The sequence below is a fragment of the Carcharhinus amblyrhynchos genome, chromosome 11, assembly GCF_965287045.1.
Source record: "Carcharhinus amblyrhynchos chromosome 11, sCarAmb.v2.hapA, whole genome shotgun sequence".
Taxonomy (NCBI): domain Eukaryota; kingdom Metazoa; phylum Chordata; class Chondrichthyes; order Carcharhiniformes; family Carcharhinidae; genus Carcharhinus; species Carcharhinus amblyrhynchos.
The window spans coordinates 17,709,579-17,734,071 of NC_137334.1; the positions used below are offsets into that span (position 1 = coordinate 17,709,579).

Sequence of the window (24,493 nt, forward strand, 5' to 3'; positions counted from 1 at the left end):
GTGATCAGTGCTCCTTCCACTCACATTGTCGGCCACTTTAAGACTTGAACAGCAGGTTAGGTGTAAAGATTCGCATTCTAATCAGTAATCTGTAAACTGTCTGTGCTTTATATGCTCTGTCTGAGGCCAGAACTCTCCATTCACCTGATGAAGGGGCTAACCCGAAAGCTAGTGAGTTTACTATCAAATAAATCGGTTGGACTTAAACCTGGTGTTGTCAGACTTTTTACTGTGTTTACCCCAGTTCAACGCCAGCACATCCACATCATTCCATTTTCCTAACAGAGCCTGCTTACTTTGGTCTATTTTATCAAATACCGGGATGGAGATGCACACTTGGCTTGTTTTAAACACTGAACTTATTCTTCAATGTTGAAAAAATAGCAAAGAACTTAGCTCTTTACAGGCACAAAACATCACAAGTATCAGAGTAACAGTTTCATTCAATTTGTGAATCTGTTGATGACTTTTCATGAAGTAAAAGTAAAGAAAATTTCAGCAGTCTTTGCATTGTGCTTTTTCAGTCACGCTCAACAGAAGGTTTTCCACCCAGTTGCGCCCTTTGGCGTTTTATCCATTGAAAGGGAGTTCAAGAGTCATGCAGCATCCATAGGTGTGCAGAGCAAGGCTGGATTCATGCTACTCATTCTATTGTATTAAGTGATGCAGTAAGTGTCAAACGATGCAAAGAAAAACAGGGTGAAAAGTCATACTTTTTAAGTAGAATAGGATGTGCACTTGCACTCACATCATCATATGCCACACACACCGCCCCATACTCACACACAACCCCCATCCCCATTATGCATACACACTCCCCAACCCCATCCTTACCCTGCATCCCCCCCCCCATGCGCACACATGCCCCTCCCACCCAGTCCCCCCTCCACCACCATGCACGCACATGTCTCCCCCCCCACCCACCTACCCCCATTCGCGCACACGCCCCCACCCCGATACGCACACACGCCGCCACCCCCCCCCCCCCAACCCCCCCGGCCCTCCAAACACACACACACACACACACAACTTGTTTGACATGCCAACAATGTGCTTATTCTGAAGGATGGAAGTTACTGCTGCAGTCACAGATATCTCCTTAACATGCGATAACCAGGCATTTTAAGTGCATTTGAGCAGATAACAAATGGTGATGTTATTTGACTCCATGTCTTTCAACTCACGTTGTGACAGTAAGGTGGCACAGTGGTGCCTGTCAGCTCCAGGGACCCACGTTCGATTCCCGGTTTGGCCATTGTCTGCGCGGAGACTGCATGTTCTTCCCGTCCCCTGCATGGGTTTCCTCCCACACTCCGAAAAGTGTACTGGTTAGGTGGACTGGCCATGCAAATTGCCCCTAGTACCCCAAACAGTGTAGATTGGAGGGGGATTAGCGGGTTAAATATGTGGGGTTATGGGGATAGGCAGGGGGAGGGTCTAAGTAACATGCTCTGTCAGAAGGTCGATGGGCTGAATGGCCTCCTGCACCCTATGGATCCTATGATCCTACGTTCCTCAACACCAAACAACCTTTGCTGTTGCTGAATTCTAAACTATGGTTCACTGATGCTTTTCTTGAATTTGATGATTAAAAGGTCATTTCTTTTGTAGTAAGCCTTTCAACAACAGTGAAAACAGTGCCTGCACCTGGGCAGGTGCAGTTATTGTAGGACATCATGCTTAATCTACAAGTCAGAGGCCCAGACTTTGACCCCCACTGTGGTGGGACATTCAGTGGAACCGGACAATTCCGGCAGTGGGCAGGTCTGGAAAATCCCATCCATAGTGTCCAAAGGACCTTTATGGATTTCAGATAGATAGGTTTTCCATTGCTGCCGATCAGTGCACTCCTCCTGGCTATAAACTCCACAACTAAAACATATTTTGCTATTTTAAACAAAACTTCTCCCTCAATTCTCCTACGGAATTGCCTGCTGTCTTTGCGGTGGGTAAATGCATCAACTTCAACAGCCTTTTCTTTGAATCCCTAACGTGCAGCAGGACCACTGGCCTCCTGAGGAGGATCATTTGGCCCACTGAGTCTGCACTGACTCTCCAACAGAGGATCCCACGCAAGATCGTTTCCATAACCCCATGTATTCAGCATTACTCATCCCCCTAACCTGCACATCTTTGGGCATTAAGGGGCAATTCAGCATGACCACTCCAGCTAACTTGCAAATCTTTGGACATTAAGGGGTAACTTAGTATGGCCAATCCATCTAACTTACACATCTTTGGGTACTAAGGGACAACTTAGCGTGGCCAATCCACCTAACCTGCCCATCTTTGGAGTGTGGGAGGAAACTGGAGCATCCTGAGGAAACCTATGCAGACACAGGGAGAAAGTGCAAACTCCACACAGTCACCAAAGCTGGGAACTGAACCTGGTGCTTTGAGGCAGCAGTGTTAGCCACTGTGCTGCTCAGGGCTTGCTGCTCAAAGCTAGCTGAAAATGTGACCACGAATTAAAATGCTTCCTCTTATTTGTTGATGGTGGCCTTCTTTGGCATTGATGACACTATTGATGGTTAATAACTGATGTTCGGCAGCAGAATGGGTCATAAGTACTGATAATTTACTGCTTGCCTGATTTGGAAGCTAGCATTTATTCTGGTGTCAAAACCAGTGAACTGACTAATGCCAAGAAAGCTCCACAAACTACTTGAGGTCTGAGACAATGTGGAAAGGGCGAAGATTTGTCCCATTCCAAAATGAATAAACTAAAACCATCAGTGAGTAAAGTCAGCGTCTCTGTGGCCATTACATCCAGCAGCCAGTTTGATATTAATTGCGCATTGCTGCATTACAACACGTAGGAAAAAAAATCTTTGAGCTAAGTGTTAAATTTTATTTCATACTTTTTGCTTGAATTTGGAATGTCTTCAACCGTTACGAAATGAATGACATCTTAACGGGATTGATTTGTTACGTACAAGGTGGATTAAACAAACATTGTATTCACTGAGGTGCTTCCAATGGTTGAGTACAAAATTACATTACAGAAGACAATGAAATTTGTGTTTAAGCGATTGTTCCTTATAAAACTAAAAGGTCACAAAAATAAGCTTACAGAAGAGAATAATAGGCTAGATTCCTTTGTGAGGCAATAAAACACAGTCTCCGCTCTATGTCCCATGATGCGCAAAGATCTCACCACAAGATATTTGACAATACACTCTCCCATTGTGTGGAGAAAATTCACATTATTGATAATAAGGTCTCACAGTCTGGACAGGGCCGTTACGACAGAGCACATTTAACTGATGATCCATGATGTGGATGATAATAACAGGGTTCAGGTCGGGATACCAGATCTACTATTATACGAGACAACAATACAGTACTGCTTCTCTATAACTATGATAAATATTATAGTTAATTACATAAAATTACATAGAATTTACAGCACAGAAACAGACCATTCAGCTAAACAGGCCCTTGCCAGCATTTATGCTCCACAGATACCTTTCCCCACCCATCTTCATCTAACCCCACAAGCATCATCTTCTTTTCTCCCTCATACACTTAGCTAGCTTTTCCTGAAATGCATTCATCCTATTGGCCTCAACCGTTCCACATGGTAGCAAGTTCCACATTCCAGCCACTCTTTGGGTAAAGAAGTTTCTTTTAAATTTCCTATAGGATTTGCGGGAACAATGTCTATTTATGATTGCTAGTTTTGGACCCCTTCTTGAACACCTTCAAGAAGTAGAATCTTTAGTTAAAATTGAATTTAAAAGTTGAAGGAACTGAAGTGGGAATACCACAAGCGAAGGCATGTGAACTAGGGTACTAGTGGAGAGGCCAAACAGTTAGTGCTGGTTTGAGATCCATTCCTACTTTTAATACTACATTAAAACTCCTCAGTCTGAAATGTGGCTGGCTATGATAGTTGATTTCTTTTTTCATTAGATAGTCATTTACATTGTCCAACAAACCACTACAAAAATCAGCATTCTGAGCCAATTCTAAACCCTACGGTAATTACTTCTCTGATTGCAGCACTTATTTTTTAATCTTAATATGGAACCTCAGTCAAACTGTTCCCATTTACTGCTTCTTGCTTTTCTCCCCATGGAAAGACAGAAGCGTCTCCACATCTGTCAATGCCACCCTTTCAAGCAACGCGAATCAGACTCTCTCCATTCTCCGGAGAAAACTTTCCCATCAGATTCCATCATTTGCCCAGGGCCACAGGTGACTCAGTCAGAGACAAAAGGTTTCAAAGATCGCAGACAGGGTCCTTGCATCTACAAACTTGTGGCCCAGCTGTTTGCAGGGTAAAGGAAAACCTTGCTTGCAGGTCAAGACCAGCCAATTTAAAATATTGTAAAAGAATTCAATTTTATGTCTGACCATAGGGCAAATCATTGATCTGCTTAGGAAATGAAGTACGTTAAGCTCAAATTCCATTAAGTATAACACCCCATCCCAGACCTTTGCCCAAGATCTAAACTATCAAGATGGTTAATCAGTCTTTAGGGTCCATTTTGAATCCTATACACCTGAAAGCGTTACCACTGAAAAACTTGTGTGTCCAAAGCTAGCTTGCAGCACCTTTCCCTCTACTCTGTAGCTTTTCCTGAGCTCAATTGAAGTAATAGTGGGTAAGCTGAAAGATCGGTCTAGCCAAAAAAGACAAGGAGAGCGGGGGCCCACTGTGTAATATCTTGCTGCATGGTTACCAATACTGACTTTACCATGCTCATTCAGATAGAAGTTATGCAGAGCAGGAAGTTTGCTCACCATGTCCTTCTAAGCAGTGAGGCACAACCTGTTAAATATTCCGGGATCCAAGAACATACATTCTAATGATAAAACACGACAAACAAAACAATTACACAAAAAGATGTGCTATACAGAGGAACCCCAAGTATTTCACTCATTCATTTAAAAGGCAGCCCATGTCACTTTATTAGCACAAGGAAGTAATAAGAGGCAACAAAAAGCTGACTAACTACAGCTAAATGGTTGGTTCCTGCAGGATTGATACTGCTGATTGATGTACTTACTACCTGAAGTAGGGTTTGCAGAGAGCAGTAACTAACACAGCATTTGTGTGCATGTGTATTTTATAAATGGACATGGCAATGAATAATTCTGCATCTCATAAAATGGTTTTGCAAGATCGAACGGTAAATATGTTGAATTGACTTACACTTGGTTGTGCCAGACTGAGCTTGGACTTGGCTCCACTCGCCTCAAAATTACCGTGAAGACAGAGTCAACAGCAGCTGTGCTTTCAGCTAGGCAAAGGCTCGGAGTGAAGAAAACAAAAAGCAAACAGAGTACATATAATCGTAGATCATGTAACTAATAACAAGTCAGGTTAAAGGGCACATTGACTTTGAGTGAGCACTGACAGTGGACACATGCTCCACCTGCATGGATTCCACCCATAAGAATAAGGGTCCAAAGCTCAAAAGACTGTAAATCTACATTTTCTTTGGGGGGTTTTGTCGTCGAATATTGAATTGAATATCGCCCATTCTGGTTGCTTAACGCTGAGAGCCAGCTTCACAAGCCAGCATGCTGTTTTGCACAGGTTCTGAAGCCATTATCACAACCTAACTGACTCGTGTAATAACAACAATTTAAGTACTGGCTGCAATTCTTCCAGTTTGAGGGAAAGCTAAAGTTACCAAGTCACTGATGTTAACACACTGGCAGATGTGCGGAACAGGTGATCTCCTGCTTGGAAATTGGCCCCCATTCACAGGAGGAGTGGTGTTGGCCCACAGCATAAGCATGGGAGATCATTTGATTCTCAATCTCCTGGTGCTGATCTATTAAGCAAAAGAGAAGTTCATATTATGTCCTCAAGGCATTCAGTTTATGCGGCCAAAATGTCTTGATTGGTTTAGTTCCAAGGCAGTTAGTTATACATAGTTAGTGTACTGGTTAGAACTTGGCAGCAACACACTTTGACCTTCCAACCCCAAAGGTTGAGGATCATTTATGAGACATTGCCAGCCCCAAAATGAAATCATGTAACTAGAATGGTTCCATTTGCAATTCAACAAGTTTTCAAGTGCTACAATCTCTGTTAACTTGCATCCCCTTTTATTTCTGTGACCCGAATCTCCAATGAATTATAATTGATTGCTGGACTGTGACCCTTCACACTCACAGTTGCCTTCATTCAGGTTTAACGCAAGGAACATTTGCATCAAAGCATGTGCTATTCCAGTTTACACAACAAAGAAATAAACACGGCAACAGTCGTGCATGAAGAAAGAACAAGGATAAAGCAGCAGGCACACATATAGACAGATAGCATCCCTTTTATGGCTAGGCTGCAATTTAGAATTTATCAAAATTTACTTCAACACTTCATTGCATTTTTTTAAAAGTTTTTTTTGGTCTTTGATTCATTCTCTTGGCTGGTTGCTCCGACACCGAGCGCAAGAGCTGTCGTATAACATGGCTGAATCTACCTGGACAATTTACAGTTGAGGACTTATTAAGAATCAGTTATTGCAACTGCATCACTTTTACAAGAGATGTATCTATACCCACAAGAGCCCACTCAGACCCCTCACATTCTGCAAGCACGAGCAATCCTTAAAGAAAGCACTTCCGTTTGAACGCTTCACTGGAGGTTATTTGCAAATAGATACCGCAGCTGTCAGAAACAAAGACGCACTCAGATTGGAAGAATCCGAGTACTAGACTTGATTGTGAAGGCTCTGATTATCTAGGGGGCTTGTATGTCACATTCCCATTAACTAAAAAACAACCAGGAGCTACTTCCTCCTTTTCGTATCTTTACAGAGAATCCCACATCATCCTCAAAGTCCCGGTTCTGGAGCATTTTGCACATCATCATGATGACATTTGAACAGATATAGGGCGAAATTGAGGAGTGAATGCTCTTGCTGTAGCACTGGATCATGGTATTTGAGTGCACCTGTCCCCTAATATTGTGGTCCAATTGATTTGCCGTCCATCAGAAAATCGCACGGATCAGGAATCTGGCACACTGACTTTTGCATCCAAATCCAAAACACAAATCCCCACCCCCACCCCCCAACAAATTTGTCCAAAGTGGTGAACTACAGAACCACAAAGAGCCGTTCTAAAGGTCGAAAAGTCATGACGACTCTTCATGTTTATTCCTGTGTGTCATATTTTCAGAAATAGAACTCTCTACTGTCCTTTCAGACCATGTTTTAAATCAGGGTCACTTGGGGGATATTCATAGTTATGATTAATTTTTCTTTTCCAACGCTGTACAATTCAATTACAGCTTCAGTTACTGACAGCATCTGCGAGTTTGGAGGCCGATTAAAACAAATATTGCATATGCTGCTTTCTCTGCTGGTTTAAAAATTTAGCTGATAGCCGAGAAAAGGGATGCGCCTTTTTTTGTTTAAAAATGGAAATTTTTAAAAAATTAGTTTAAAGTTACAAGTTAATAAATACATCTGATACATGGAATTCCAGCAGCTTTGCATCCTTAAAAATCCCAAGGTGGGGCTCAGCCAGACAGAGCGAACTGATCCTGTTCAATGGGCTTTTTCACCCACATGCCTAATCCACTCCTCTGGAACTCCTTGATCAAGGATTCCTTGGCAGCTTGGTACTCGGTGGCAGCCTGCTTTGCTTCGTAGTATGAAGTGAACTTCTCCTGCTTGGAACGATGCAAGAATGGCAACTGTGGGAGTGGGAGGACAGTGTGGATGGGGGGGGAGAGAGAGAGAGAGAGAGACAACAGACTTAGGTGGATCCCAGTGGGCACAAATGGAAATAGTTGAGATGAATCAGTGTCAGTGCTTCCATTTTGCTTCATTTTTAAAGCATTTTCGCCCCCAGCTGAAAATGGTATTAAGGCTTGTAGTCACCCGAACTGAGTAACAATTAGAATTCTGGCCAACCCACTTAACACTCCCTTGCAATAAAAATCAGTGTTTCATTTGGCAACTAAGGTTTGTTTTGAAATGACCGGGTGTGAGCGGCACAGGTTAGTGGTTACAGGGACCACTAACCTAACAAAGTGTCATTACACCCAAATGGCTCACTAATGCCATTCTGTGTCACCTCTAAATGGTTTGCTTTTCCTTGCCATTCCAACTTAATACTTTTGCAAAATGACCTTTCTTGAATCCCTACTATGCGGAAGGCAGCCACCTGGCCCATCAAGCTTGCACCCACTCTCTGACAGAGTACCAGGGCATGGGATGGACAGAAAGCAGGAGTGGGATACTGGAAGTGCATGATTAACCATGATCATATTGAATGGTGGTGCAGGCTCGAAAGGCCGAACAGCCTATTCCTGCACCTATTTTCTATGTTTTAATCTTATCCAGGCCCACCACCCTGCCCTATCCATGTCACCCCACACATTTACCCTGGCTCATCCATTTAACCCACACATCTTTGGATACTAAGGGGCAATTTACCATGGCCAATCCACCTAACCTGCACATGTTTGGACACTAAAGGGCAATTTAGCATGGCCAATCCACAACCTGGACATCTTTTGGACCGTGGGAGGTCCTGACAGACTGCATCTGTCAGGTGGCAAGGGAAACATGTTCAATTTTAGCTTCCAGATATCTAGCTGTTACAGACATGTCTATCCAATGGCAGGTCTGACAAAATGTGCAATCGTTATGAAGACAAGGTCTCATCTTCACAGCAAGGGTCATTTCCATTGTGTCATGGGCACCACTGCTGGGCTAAGTGGGAAGGATAGATGTCACAGCCTTAAATTGGCAAAGGATTATCATGGCATTTCAGCAATATTCTTTTTGACTATATATCCAATTCCCTTTTGGAAATTACGACTGAGTCTGCTTCTATCATTCTTCTGGCATTCAGCATGCTTGGTTTCATTAATCAGAACATTGAATACAGCAGTTGGGGCATCTTGTTGAAGTTGTACAAGACATTGGTAAGGCCACACTTGGAATACGGTGTACAATTCTGGTCACCCTATTGTAGAAAGGATACTATTAAACTAGAAAGGGTGAAGAAAAGATTTGCTACCGGCACTTGATGGTTTCAAGTTATAAGGAGCGGTCGGATAGACCGGGATTTTTTTTCCTGGAGCGTAGAAGGCTTAGGGGTGATCTTATAGAAGTCAATAAAACAATGAGGGGCATTGATTAGCTAGATAGTCAACATCTTTTTCCAAAGGTAGGGGAATCTAAAACTAGAGGGCACAGGTTTAAGGTGAGAGGGGAGATACACAAAAGATTTCAGAGGGGGCAATTTTTTCAGAGGGTGATGAGTGGCTTGAACGAGCTGCCAGAGGTAATAGTAGAGGTACAATTTTATCTTTTGGAAAGCATTTAACAGTTACATGGGTAAGATTGGTGTAGTGGAATATAGCCTAAATGTGGGCAATTGGGACTAACATAGTGGTTTAAAAAAGGACAGCATGGACAAGTTGGGCCAAAGGGCCTGTTTCCTTGCTGCAAACCGTTACGACTCTTGTACATTCTTCACATCATACCTTGCAAATATCCTGAACTCCCTGCCATTCTTTTGCCTATCATCTTGATTTTACATCCTCTGACCCTGGCCACTGGAAACTGTTTTGCCCAATCTACCCTTATCAAACCCCTTTATAAAGAGAGCCTTTTTAGTTTTATTGAGAGGGGGGTTTTAGTTGAGACTCAACTTTAAGGCTGGGAGTCAAGCACAATTAAGTTGTCATGCACACCAACGAACAGATGACACCAATTTAACAGCCAACTGATACACAATGGCAGTTTGAAGCCAAGTTGTTTGACAAGGAACAACAGTGTAAGAGAAAATGGTGTACTGAGTGTAATAAAAATCCAAAATCCATGGGAATGGTCAGTTGTAAATTTACTGAGAAGGCATTAGCCTCATTTAGCTCACTTTCAGGGCTCCAAGATGAACGAGTTCAGCCAGTTGTAGAATCATAGAATCCTACAGTGCAGGAGGCAGTGATATGGCCCATTGAGCCTGCGCTGACAACAATCCCACTCAATCCCCATAACTCCATGTATTTACTCCGCTAATCCCCCTGACACTAAAGAGCGATTGATCATGGCCAATCCACCTAACCTGGACATCTTTGGATGGTGTGAGGAAACCAGAGCATCTGGAGGAAACCCATGCAGACACAGGGAGAACATATAGACTCCACACAGACAGCGACCTGAGGCAGGGAATTGAACCCGGTCCCTGGCGCTATGAGGCAGCAGTGTTAACCAGTGTGCCTTGTGCCACCTTTTGCAATATAACTTTTACTTTAAGTGTGAAAGGATTAAGACTAAACCAAGTATTGCTCTGCCCGGCTTCAAGGCGGGCAGTGAGAAATGAGATATGTTCTTCTCACAGTGAACACAAAACATGGTGCTAGGGATGGGTGACTCTGAATCTTACAGACCGTGCAACATGGAAAAACTATCACCTGGCCAGACAGTATTGTAAGGGACAGTACTGAAGCTCTTACAAGAAAAGGCTTTGTATGCTATGGTGGAAATTGAAACAAATAAAAATGCTGGAATTAAAAGTTAATTACAAATAGGAGGAGGTTGATCAGAGGGTGGAAGGAAAAGGAATGACTAAAGACTCTTACCTTTCCATGCAGGCGTAGCCAACGACTGTGCAGAACATATTTACATAATCGAGAAGGGCGTCCCATATCATCTTTTCCGGTCATGGTATTAATGACTTCCAGGCCCGAGTCATCCACCACCCAATTTACACTGAAATTTGGTGCCTTGCCTGGCTGGCGTGATTCAGTGTTACTAATACCTACAAACAATCAACCGAAGTTCAGTCAAGATAATGATCTAATATTGAAACTCTTAGATAATAGAGCTGTGTTCACTCCCTTAGCTGCTTAACCATGGATAGAAGCTAATTAAAACAATCTTTATTTAACCACATTCTCACAAGATGCAGCTTTAAAAGAGCTGCTCTTTTAGAATCTTAATGTACTTGTTACAAAATGAGTTGTGATGTGGAGATGCCGGCGTTGGACTGGGATAAGCACAGTAAGAAGTCTCTCAACACCAGGTTAAAGTCCAACAGGTTTCTTTGGTAGTACACGCGTTTGGAGTCTTGCTCACTCACCTGAAGGAGGAGCAAGACTCTGAAAGCTTGTGCTATCAAATAAATCTGTTGGACTTTAACCTGGTATTGTGAGACTCCTTACAAAATGAGTTACCATTTACAAATTACTGTCAACTGCTTTTGCACAAAGAATCATCGAGTGCAGGCAGAGGCCATTCAGCCCATTGAGACTGTACTGACAGCAATCCCACCCATTTTCTATTTCCATAACCCCATCCATTTGCCCTATTTGGTCTCCCTGACACTAAGGGCCAATTTAGCGTGGCCAATCCACCTAACCCGCACATCTTTGGACTGTAGGAGGAAACCGGAACACCTGTAGGAAACCCACACAGACACGGAGAGAATGTTTTGGGAAGAAATCTGCCTTCCTTACCCGGTCTGGCCCACATGTGATTCCAGACCATCAGAACTGAGGCTGACTCCAAACTGCCCTCTATAGAGATACAGGAAGCCACTCAGTTCAAAGGCAATTACAGATGGGCTTACCAGTGATGCCTGCATGTCATAGAAGAATAATAGAAAAACTTAACTGTAGTCTATACACAAACACCACAGACACAGCATACTTCTATAAATAACTAATGTGTAACAGGATGCTCTCTTACTAACATTTGCCCACCATCAGATAGTTATATGAAACCAAACGCAGTAAAGACCAACACTATCATCTGAGCAATAACTGGACATGGTTGAAAACAGAAATAACTGATTCAAAGATGCAGTTTCCATAATTGCCGAGATGGTATTTCGGGGGGTTGAAAGCTTCCAGCTTTCCAGCTGTTGCTTTGTAGCCTCCTGGTTCCTCTGTCCTGGCACTTCAACCTTCGAGAGGCAATTTTTTTTTTTAACGGGTGATGAAAACAGAATTTAGCACATTCATGTTTAGAGTTTAATATTAGTTCTGCTGTGATGATGCATTACTCTGTAGAACCACAGATGCCTGAAGAGAAATGGTGTTGGTCATTTGCTCACCCTAGTTTGTCACTGCTACTCCACTGTTGACTCCAGTCAATCTTTCAAAGCATTCTACTGCGTAAGTGCTGAGATTGGAATGAGTTGGACTACCCTGGGTATCTTGTTTCAGTTATAGGCCTAAAACACAGCCACCAAATGTTGCAGGCAAGAGACCTCTAAAGCTATTTTACTAAGAAATCTATGAAGGAGCAAGATAAGAACATAAGAACCAGGAGCATGAGTAGACCATCTGGCCTCTCAAACCTGCTCCACCACTCAATAAGATCATGGCCGATCTTTTCGTGGACTCAGCTCCACTTACCTGCCCGCTCACCATAATGCTTAATTCCTTTACTGTTCAAAAGTCTAGCTATCCTTGCCTTAAAAACATTCAATGAGGTAGGCTCATCTGTTTCACTGGGTAGGGAATTCCACAGATTCACAACCCTTTGGGTGAAGGAGCTCCTCCTTAAGTCAGTCCTAAATCTGCTCCCCTTATTTTGAGGCCATGACTCCTAGTTCTAGTTTCACCTAGAAACAATCTCCCTGCTTCTATCTCATCTATTCCCTTCCTAATCTTATACGTTTCTATAAGATTCCTCCTTGTTCTTTCGAATACCAATGAGTATAGTCCCAGTCTACTCAGTCTCTCCTCATAAGCTAACCTTCTCAATGCCAGAATCAACCTAGTGAATCTTCTCTGCACCCCCTCCAGTGCCAGTATATCTTTTCTTAAGTAAGGAGACTAAAGATCCAAATGGAAAGCAACACAAGGTTGAAGAGAGCATTAGATAATTGGGGAGTAGTGACGTCAGGCACAAGAGAAGTCTAAAGGAGCACTGTCCATAGTTGCATTAGTAAAATAGTGGGGGGAGGTTAAAAAAAGGTCATAGCAGACAGGTAGTGAGAGGAAAGGGTGGTTAAACGTTTTATGGTCCCTTTCACAGTGCTTAGGGATTTTTTTGTCATCATTTTTACTCAGTAGTGCTTTATGCTGACCTGAAAAAGTAAACTGAACTTTGACAGGATTAAATTATTTGTCCACCTGAGAAGGAAGGTTTAGTACCCTGAGGCACGCCAGACATTTCGCATTCAACATCAGGGCAGAAGTTGTGGCACTAACAAGGAAAGATGGGCTGTGTCATTAGAGTATCATCTTCAAACCTCCCTCCAGATCTCTCACCACCAGTCGGATATTGACCTGTGTCATTGCTCTGTCATCATCACTGTGTTGCTATTCTAGAATTTTTGAATTAACACCATTGTGGGAGGAGCAACAGGACAAGATTTCAGTGGTTCAAGATGGATGTAATCATGGGAAATCATTACATGTCATCACGACATCTATTTTCTCAGAAGACGAAGGAAATTTGGCACGTCAGCAATGATTCTCACCAACTTTCACAGATGCACCATAGAAAGCATTCACAGTTTGGTATGGTCCTGCTCTGTCTGTCCAAGACTACAAGAAACTACAACAGGTCGTGAACGCAACCCAGTCGATCATGCAAACTACCCTCCCATCCATTGACTATGTCCACATTTCCTGCCTTCTCGGCAAAGCAGCCAGCACAATCAAGGATCCCACACACCCTAGACTTCCTCTCTTCCACCCTTTTCTGTCGGGAAAAGCATACTTAAGTCTGAGGACACGTACTAACTGACTCAAGAATAGCTTCTTCCCTGCTGCCATCACTTTTGAATGGACCTACCTCGCACTAAGTTGATTTTTCTGTACACCCTAGCTATGGTAATGTAGTGTTACATTTTCCTTTCCTTCTCTATGAATAGTATGTCTGCATAGCGTGCAAGAAACAATACTTTTGACTGTATATTAACACGTGACAATAATACAACAAATCAAATGAAATCAATAACAATTTTTAACAACTCTTTTCTAAGGACGTCAGTTGATTTTTATCTTCCAACTAAGGCATATAACTTACTCAGTATTATATGGCACGGTGGCACACTGGTTAGCACTGCCGTCTCACAGCATCAGAGACCCAGCTTGATTCCTGGTTTGGGTCACTGTCTGTGTGGAGTTTTCACATTTTCCCCGCATCTGCGTGGGTTTCCTCCCATAGTCCAAAAGGTGTGCTGGTTAGGTGGATTGGCCATGCTAAATAGCCCCTTAGTGTCAGGGGAACTAGGTAGAGTCAATGTATGGGATTATGGGGATAGGGCCTGGGTGGGACTATGGCCAGCACAGACTCAATGGGCCAAAATGACCTCCTTCTGCATTGTAAGATTCTATATTAGTAAACAGCGTAGCTGAAGTTCAGACAAACTAATTTGTTCACAATATTGGCACTAAAATTTGTTCGGCTAAGCTGTGTAATAAAAGTAAATGTGTTTTAAAAAGCAAGTCAGCATAATTTCTCATTCTTAATGTATATCTGATTGCGTTGGGGACTGGGTTCGAAATTGAGATACATTGTATTTGTATTTAGAAGGTAGTAAAATTGACTCATTAGTTTTGCGTGTAATGCATTCCCAAAATAACTTATATAATTTGTACATTAAATCGAAGTGTACCCATGGCAGGCTGTGAAGGCATTTGGAGTCTATGAACAAGTTGTACACGTTCGTTTGTACAAAATTCACAAACCATCTTCCACAAGCAAGAATCAATAGCATTCAAGGGGCAAAACACTGCCAAAGCTCACTCCAAACCAGAAGAGATTTTTGTAATGAGTCTGCCTCAAGCATGATTAATATCATCTCATAACTTTTCCCCTTTGGTTAAAAATATTGAGTTTTAACTCTTGGTAGAAACACAATAGAAGTCAGCTATCTAACATGCAAGAGATTTATTTTACATTTTGACCCATAACACAAGTTGCAGCTCTTCCTGTTTTCTTCTATTGCCCAAGGAAAACGTAATGGATTGCCACAATTTAAAACTTCCCAGAATATATTACAAACCCCCCAGTTGGTTAACGATGCTGTTCAGGCTGAGGAACTAAGTCCCTTGACCGGTTCTGACATACATGAGACCTCAGTCGGTATTTGACTTAATGCCATCTGAAATGGCCTGGAAAGTACAAAACTCTGAAGCAGCACTTCTCAAAGTTGCATAAATAGAGGCGGGGGGGGGGGGGGGGGAGGTTAAAGAAAAGGTCATAGCAGACAGAAAGTGAGACTCAAGGCAAGATAAACTAACGGATAGACTTAAACCAGATAGTGATCATATCAGGGTAGCACTACAAGACAATAATCACAGCTCTGCCAACTTTGCAATGTTACAACAAAGTTCATGAGTCCTCCTTAACTCTGGTTTGTCCCATCTCACCGCCTGACCAGGCCCATGAGAAGCTGTTGGTAAAGTTTATTTATTAGTCAGGAGAAGTTACTGTGAAAATCCCCTAGCTGCCACACTCCTGTTCGGGTACTGAAGGAGAACTTAGCATGGCCAATGCAGTTAACCAGCACATCTTTCAGACTGTGGGAGGAAACTGGAGCACCTGGATGAAACCCACACAGGCACAGGGAGAATGTGCATTACAGTTAGATGGGTGTGGCCCTGCAGGTACTAACTTCTGCAGGTCAAATTACACTATGGAAACCAACCGCCAATCACCATGTCAACTGAGCTGTTTTAACATCCGAACTGGCCGGGTTGTGAAGGACATAATTACTGGACAGGAGCTGAATTGGGGGCCATGTGGTTAGTCCTCATTACCTACCTATTAGATAGGCTTGTATCTGGGGTGCCAATTTCATCAAGGCAGCAGTCTGATTATATCCACTAGCTACAAACACTGGTTTACCCACTCAGTGGAGTGCTATTCCGTACACCTTTCAGCAGCGTAATAAATGCATTTATATCCTTCAAACATTTAAATTTCAGGCAGGACAAAGAGGTTGGGATTTTCCAGCTGCGCCCCTCACAAGGTCGGAAAATCCCGCATGAGGTCAACGGGACCTTTGCTTGGACCGTGTCCCTCTGCTCTGATTCCCGTGACGGCGGGACGGGAAAATACCACAGAGAGTGTCCAAGAAACCTGGGGCACAATCAGGCAATGTTTGAAGCATAACAGTGTTGTATTCAAGTAGAAGGGAGACTTGAAAGAACAAAGTATCGTATCAAATCTTTCCAGGCTTAAAGTGGGTCCTGAATGCCGATTTAAAACTTTAGCTTTGCTCTCATGTAGGGCGGCACAGCACGGTAGGGTGGCTAGCATTGCTGCCTCAAATGAAAGGGACCTGAATTTGATTCCCAGCTTGGGTTACTGTCTGTCCGGTGTTAGCATGTTCTCTCCGTGTCTGTGTGGTTTTTTTCCAGATGCTCCAGTTTCCTCTCTGTCTGGAAGACACGTTGGTTAGGTGCATTGACCCCAACAGGCCCCGGAATGTGGCAACTAGGGGAATTTCACAGTAACTTCGTTGCAGTGTTAACGTAAGCCTTACTTGTGATGAATAAATAAAACTTTAAACTTTTCATGCAGGGAACCTTCATCATAAAGCTGGAATTCCAACACAAGCAGTCTTGAAAGTAAAGGTTTGCAATATGCAACTGTAAGAAAACTGAAAACCAAAATGCACCCAATCCAAAAATGAACTTTCAAGAAATGTGAATTGCTGTGTGCGCAGAAACTGTGTTCCAGACCAAACATGAACAGACCCCTTGCACATAGTTTCAATAAATTCTCTTATAATTCAATTGTACCACTTCCGATTTCAATGAAAGAATATATTGCTAAGCAAATCTGCATTCACCACACAGCATGATCCAGGGGATTTTCACAGTAACTTTATTGCAGTGTTAATGTAAGCCTACTTCTGAAACTAATAAATAAACTTTAAACCTTTTCCTCCCGCAGTCCAAAGATGGGCGGGTGAGGCTGACTGGGCATGCTAAATTGGCCCTAATGTCAGGGGATTAGCAGGGTAAATGTGTGGGGTTATGGGAATAGGGACTGGGTGAGATTGTGGTTGGTGCAGACCCAATGGACTGAATGGCCTCCTTCTGCACTGTAGGGATTCTATTAAAAAAAAGAAACTTTACTTGACATTAATTCCTGCAGTGGCTGTACAAGCTGAAATCAGAAAACTCACAAGCCAGACATAAATAAATTAGTTCAATAATTTAGAAGCTTCATCATTCAGTCCAGTGTTGCAGGTTGCCTCTCCAGTTGCCAGTTTCCTTGTTTGAAATTCTTGCCAGACTTTAGGAGATTACAAATCAGGCCATTTTCCGATGTGATGTTTGACCTGCTTGCAAGGCCTAGTTTTTTTTTGTGATAGATAGTAATCTTTTCCAATTTCTCAGCAGCAGCCTGTGCACATTAAATCAATCTTACTTAGGGCTGCATTGAAGTCCAGGGGTCGTTACTGTGCAAGGGTCATATTCAGCCAGGCAGAACAGACTAAAGACCTTGAGCTTTTCACAACAGTTTGCAGCTGAGCAGGGTTTAAACAGTATGAGACAAATAGGCTATTATACAGAGCCAATGCCAATTGTTTTTCCGATATACATCTTAACCCTTCAGTCATCCAGATAAACTTTGGTGAAGGAATACACAGAATCCCTACAGTGTAAATGGAGGCCATTTGGCCCGTCGATTCTGCACTGACTCTGACAGAGCATCCTACCCAGGCCCTATCCCTGCAACTCCGATTTACCCCAATAATCCCCAACCTATATATATTTTGGGAAACTAACATGTCCAATCAACCTGACCTGCATATCTTTAGAGTGTGGGAGGAACCCCACACAGGCACAGGGAGAATGTGCAAACTCCACACAGACACTCACCCAAGGCTGGAATTGAACCTAGGTCCCTAGCACTGAGAGGCAGCAGTGCTAACCACTGTGCCGCCCTCATGGACCAAGAAATACAACCTACTTGCAGAAATTCAATTTGAATGCATCTCTAAAATCGACCTGCTTCTTCAATTTCAACAACTGATGCAAGTTCTATCACTTTGCGGCAACTTAATTGGACCACAGCCCCAAGTCTTTTGATGATATACATATTGACATTAAAAGATGCAAAATAAAATTGTGAGGAGGACAGAAGCACACTAGGGAAGGTCAGTGACAGACTTGATTATGAATGGACACATGGCAGATCAAACTCAATGTCAGAAAGTGTAAAATAATGCATTCTGAAATTTGATTTGATTTATTGTCACATGTATGAGCATACAGTGAAAAGTGTTGTTTCTTGTGTGTTACACAGACAAAACGTACCATTCATAGAGAAAGAAAGGATGCAGAATGTATTGTTACAGTCATAGCTAGGGTGTAAAAGAGTTAGAATGAAGTTTTGGAAGCACAGAACGAGAATAAAAGATAGAATTAGAAGGAAGGCTGGGCAAGAAGTCACCTTGCTCCAGCACCATCTTGAATATCTCACAAGCAGAGGGGAGGCAATATGAACTAAAAATTATATGATTTTAAAAGGTGATCATCATAAAGGAACATTGTGCTCAATTAATCACAATCCTGGATTCCCCATTAGCCTACAAAATCTTCCCTTTCGATATATACAAAATGTCCTTTTGAACGTTACGATTGAATCTGCTCTGACCACCTCACTCCAGATCATTAACAACTTCTCATCTTTCCCCAGTTCCTTCCTCAATGACCTTAAATCTGTTTGTCCAGCCACTGTGCAAGTGGAGCCAGTTTTTTATGATTTACTTATGGAAACTCACCATAATTATGAATGCCTCTACTATACTGCCCTTTCACTCCACTAATAACAGCCCCAGCTCCTCCATTACTGAGATCCGTTACTCCAAAACCATTGTGATAAGTACGACCTGCACAATCTCATAACATCCTTTCTGAAACGGAGCAGCCAAATTTGGAGATCATGGCCCTGATTTTACCAGCATGCCAGCCCCGAGACTCGCAGAACAGCATTCTGTTGGCCTCAAGCACGATCTTACAAGCTTTGGACGGGTGTGTCAATAAAATTCCAGCCCATGGGTGACATTTAATGGAGCCAAAGGTGATCTCGCCAGCAGCTGGACAGCCATTGAGAACCCCACGGCACCTCTTTTTCAGGTAGGCCCAATGAGTTAGATGGCAGTCAGGAATTTAACTGGGCAGTGGTGGGCCTTCTTTGGGATCAAGGGCTCTGGAGGGCAGAGCTCACCAAGAGCTGCTGACCTTTCAGAGATGATGTAGAGATGCGGCAGTGGACTGGGGTAAGCACAGTGAGAAATCTCACAACACCAGGTTAAAGTCCAACAGGTTTATTTGGTAGCACAAGTCACAAGCTTTTGGAGCTCTGCCCTTCATCAGGTGAGTGGGAGTTCTGTTCACAAACAGGGTATATAAAGACACAAACTCAATTTACAAAGTAACAGTTGAAATGCAAGTCTTCGGATGTCCTGGGTATGTACACTGGGGAGACCATGCAGACACTATGACAACAGATGAATGAACATTGCTCAACAATCACCAGGCAAGAGTGTTCTCTTCGGTCACAGGCATTCAGCCTCTGATCTTCGGGTAAGCGTTCTCCAATGCAGCCTTCATGACACACGATAACGCAGAGTCGCTGAGCAGAGACTGATAGCCAAGTTCCACACGAGGACAGCCTCAACCAGGATTTTGGGTTCATGTCACATTGTCTGTAACACCCACGACTTGCCTGGGTTTGCAAAATCTCATTAACTGTCCTGGCTGGAGGCAATACACATTTCTTTAACCTGTGCTTAACGCTCTCTTCACTCACATTGTCTGTACCTTTAAGACTTGATTACCTATAAAGACTCACATTCCAACATTATTTTGTAAATTGACTTTGTCTTTACATGCCCTGTTGGTGAACAGATCTCCCTCTCATTTGGTAAAGGGGCGGCGCTCCGAAAGCTTGTGGCTTGTGCTACCAAATAAACCTGATGGACTTTAACCTGGTGTTGTGAGACTTCTTACTGACCTTTTAGCAACCAGCAGCTCTTTATCAATTAGCAGCATCATAGAGGAGCCGGTGGCTGCTGTCAATACTATATCCACCCGATGCCTCAGTCAATCATAGACCTCTCAGCGGGCTCTACATATGTCTGATTTGATTTGATTTATTGTCGCCATGTGTATTGAGAGACAATGAAAAGTATTGTTTCTTGCACTGTTCACAGAGAAGGAAAGAAACAGAATGCAGTGTTACAGTCATAGTTAGAGAAAGATCAACTTAATGCGAGGTAGGTCGATTCAAAAGTCTGATGGCAGCAGGGAAGTATTCTTGAGTTGGTTGGTATGTGACCTCAGATTTTTGTATCTTTTTTCCGACGGAAGGTGAAAGAGAGACTGTCTGGGGCAGGTGGGGTTCTTAATTACACTGGCTGCTTTGCCGAGGCAGCAGGAAGTATAGACAGAGTCAACAGGTGGGAGGCTGGTTTGTGTAATGGACTAGGCTACATTCACAATCTTTTGTACTTTCTTGCGGTCTTGGGCAGAGCAGGAGCCATACCAAGCTGTGATACAACCAGAGAGGATGCTTTCTAATGGTGCATCTGTAAAAGTTGTTGAGAGTTGTAGCCAACATGCCAAATTTCCTTAGTCTTTTGAGAAAACAGAGGTGTTGGTAGGTTTTCTTAACTATAGCATTGGCATGGGGGCACCAGGACCAGCTGGCGGTGATCTGGACACCTAAAAATTTGAAACTTTCGAGTGTTTCTACTGAGTGCCTTTGAATGAGGATCACCTCACCCAAGAAGCTAACAATCAAATACACCAGCTGCATGGTAAGTCTCCCATTAGTTACTGAGCAAATGACAGTGGCAGGATAAGGCCCTTAACTGCAAATTAATTGTCCATTTAATGGCCTCAATTGGCAATGGGGCAGGAGGGTGGTCCAAGAACCCCAACTCATGAAGGTCTTGGGTGACGCTTTAGTTGCTGGAGTCATAGTTGCATCAAGGTGACTGCAACCCCTTATTGTTATCTCAGACCAGAATATCGCTACAGGAGATCCAGGGGGCAGTGCCTGAGACCCAACTTGCTTTACCTGATTTATCAGCATCCTTCTCCATCATAACGGGAGAAGTGAGGCTGTGTCGTTTGACCAGCACCGCTCCCATTGCCTAAACATGCAGCTCCTTCAGCACTGGCACAATGTGGCTGCACTATGCATTACCGATAGAATGTGCTGCACCAACTTACCACAATTTCTCTGGCAGCACCCTGTCCAATACGCAAGTTCCACCACAGAGGACAAGGGCAGCAGGTATACTGGAATACCATTGGGTCAAATTCCTCAAACTCAGTATCTAACAGCACTGTGGGACTGCACAATCCTCACAATGACAACTGGGAAAGGCAATAAATGCCAGCGTGTCAGTGACTTACACAACTGAAGAATGAATTAAAAAACACCTATGCCCTCCTGAAGTCTAATACTAGCCAGCTCACTGGTTACCACATTTTGAAGTTTCATGTTCGCTGAAATTTTGGAATTGTCCTATCCAAATTCAGCTCTTTCGTATCGATCAAATTGGTGTCCTAATACCAACTGCTGGTGGGACACATCCGTTCATTTATTTTCAGTCTGAAAAACAACCATTCACCACAACTTTCTGTTGTCTGCCAATTTTTTAGCCATGTATCAATGCTCCTCTAACCTCATGGACTTCAGTTTTACCAAGGATGTATGAAATGTAGCACTTATCAAATGCCTTTTGAAGCTCCATATATACTTCATAGCTGCACAAAGAAATTTGAAACATTTTAAAATTGCCTCAGTTAAAATGGATGACGCAGGAATTTCATACACATTACCAATATCTCAAAGCACTATTGCATCTCATAATTCAACTTTTAAAATATGGTAGCGCCACACTCATACATAGGAGTGACCGTCTGTTTCAATGTTGCAGCAGAAATGAATCGATGCACCAAAACATCTCACTCAGCCTTCTCCTGAACTCTCAAGGGAGATGCGGAGGGTGGAGGAGAAAAATCAGAAGGCAATTCTACCTGGGGAACCTTAGCACCTGCTGTCAAGCCTCCTGCCACTTATCAGACAAAAAATTAATTCTTAGTTTAAAGAAAAAGCTAGCCGAAGTATTCTAAGAAAACAGTTAAATGTTACCACAGACTCATGTTCTGCGACAGATTTGTGTTCCCATTACTTAACAAGGTCTGCGTCGACAAATAGAATTACATGAAGTCAGTTATTGCGCTGCTCATGGTGCGGTTCATGAAGTGAAATACAAATTACACACCAGCAAGGTCAGGGAGGTTTACTGTGAGCACATTCATCCTTCCAGTTCTGTGAATTAACGATTAAGAGTGAATGATTAGTCAAGTGACTCTGGGGACAGAGGCAAGTGGAGGTTGACACATGAAGTGGCGGTGATCCAATGGACAAGGTACCCAATTCAACCAGCCAATTTCTTCCTGGACACAGCTAATTAACCAGGCTGTAGTCAAAAAGAGATTTAACTATTCTTATTTAACAGGAAAGCAGCAAAACAGGGAAGAGACTCTTGCTGAACTGATCACCATTTGACAATGAGCAAAAAGTTGCTTTCGCCCCATCTCTAGTATCAACACCCCTTTGGAAAATGTAAAATAATTGAATCAAATTGAAATTTTAAATTTGCATTTATTCTCGACAGTTTTTCATCAAGTTCGGACCTTTAGGTGGGAGGGCTATCAGCAACATCAATGCTGCCCCACGATCACCTGACAACAGGGCAGCACAGTGGTTAGCACTGCTGCCTCACAGCGTCAGGGACCTGGGTTTGATTCCCGGCCTCAGGTCACTGTCTGTGTAGAGTCTGCATGTTCTCCTCATGTCTGTGTGGGCTTCCAGTTTCCTCTCAGAGTTTAAAGATGTGTGGGTTAGCTGGATTGGCCATGATAAATTGCCCTTTCATTGTCAGAAGGGCTAGCTAGGGTAAATGCATGGGGTTACAGGAATAGGGCCTGGTTGGGATTGTGCTCAGTGCAGATTCAATGGGCCGAATGGCCTCCTTCTGCACTGTAGGATTCTTGATTTATTTTATACCACAAATCATTAAGTAGTTAGCAACATAATATGAACAGCACTTTTTGTTTTGTCTTGTGGGATGTAATAGCTGGTTGAGTTGGCACTCATTATCTTGATGAAAAAACTATTGCACCTCAGCACCAGCAATACCAGAAAAGGACATGTTGATTGAGGCACAGGTTAAATTTGCACAGTTCAGGTGGATGGATTCACCGATGTCATTTCCCCTCCAGCCTCTGCTCTGCATCTCTATATAGAACATAGAACAATACAGCGCAGAACAGGCCCTTTGGCCCACCATGTTGCGCCGACCAGTTAAAAAACAATGACCCTCTAACCTAAACCAAACCCTTTCCATCCATAAACCTATCCACGGATCTCTTAATCACCCCCAAACTAGGCGCATTTACAACTGCAGCAGGCAGGGCATTCCAATCCCTCACCACCCTCTGGGTAAAGAACATGCCCCTGACATCCGTCCTATAACTACCACCCCTTAATTTAAAGCTATGCCCCCTCGTGCTAGCTTTCTCCATCCGAGGAAAAAGGCTATCACTGTCCACCCTATCCAAACCTCTAATCATCTTATATGTTTCAATAAGGTCCCCTTGCAGCCGCCTTCTTTCTAATGAAAACAGCCTCAAATCCCTCAGTCTCTCCTCATAGGACCTCCCCTCCATACCAGGCAACATCCTGGTAAACCTCCTCTGCACCCTCTCCAAAGCCTCCACATCCTTCCTATAATGTGGGAACCAGAACTGCACACAGTACTCCAAGTGCGGTCGCACCAGAGTTTTGTACAGTTGCAACATGACGCTGCGGCTCCTAAATTCAATCCCCCACCAATAAACGCCAAGACACCGTATGCCTTCCTAACAACCCTATCTACTTGATTCCCAACTGTTAGCCCTATACTCTACACATCCATTATTCCTGCCAAAGTGAATTACCTCACACTTTTCCGCATTAAACTCCATCCTCCACCTCTCGGCCCAGCTCTGCAACTTGTCCAAGTCTCCCTGTAGACTAAGACACCCTTCCTCACTATCAACCACACCTCCGACTTTGGTGTCATCAGCAAATTTACTAATCCACCCAGCTATACCCTCATCCAGATCATTTATAAAAATTACAAACAGCAGTGGCCCCAAAACAGATCCTTGAGGCACACCACTCGTAACTGAACTCCATGTTGAATACTTACCATCAACCACCACCCTCTGTCTCCTATCCGCCAGCCAATTCCTAATCCAATTTCCTAAATCACCCTCAATCCCATACATCTGCAATTTCTGCAGAAGGCTTCCATGGTGAAGCCTATCAAACGCCTTACTAAAGTCCATATATACCACGTCTATGTCAAAGAACAGCCAAGATTAAAGAATTACTTTGCAGGGAAGAGAGCTGAACCATTCCGTTCACTGGTCCAGTCAACCCGTCAATCAGGAACCAGTTTCCAGTCGACCGCAAGCTTCCTGCGCACTGCACACAACAAGCACAAACCTTACATGTACACATAC

At 43.2% G+C, this 24,493-nt stretch overlaps 1 protein-coding gene across 12 annotated transcripts in view; it reads right to left on the minus strand.

Annotated features, from left to right (window-relative positions):
• Nucleotides 1–2,830: 2,830 nt before the first annotated feature.
• LOC145349943 (double-stranded RNA-specific editase 1-like) overlaps nt 2,831–24,493 on the minus strand; it is a 262,569-nt gene continuing 240,906 nt past the window's right edge. For all 12 annotated transcript variants that reach the window (XM_080198635.1, XM_080198641.1, XM_080198646.1 and 9 more), the window contains 2 exons: nt 10,562–10,740; nt 2,831–7,660 (listed from right to left, as the gene is read on the minus strand). In XM_080198635.1, the coding sequence (XP_080054761.1) occupies nt 7,484–7,660; nt 10,562–10,740 (356 nt within the window). In that variant the 3' untranslated portion in view covers nt 2,831–7,483. The remainder of the gene's footprint in view (nt 7,661–10,561; nt 10,741–24,493) is intronic.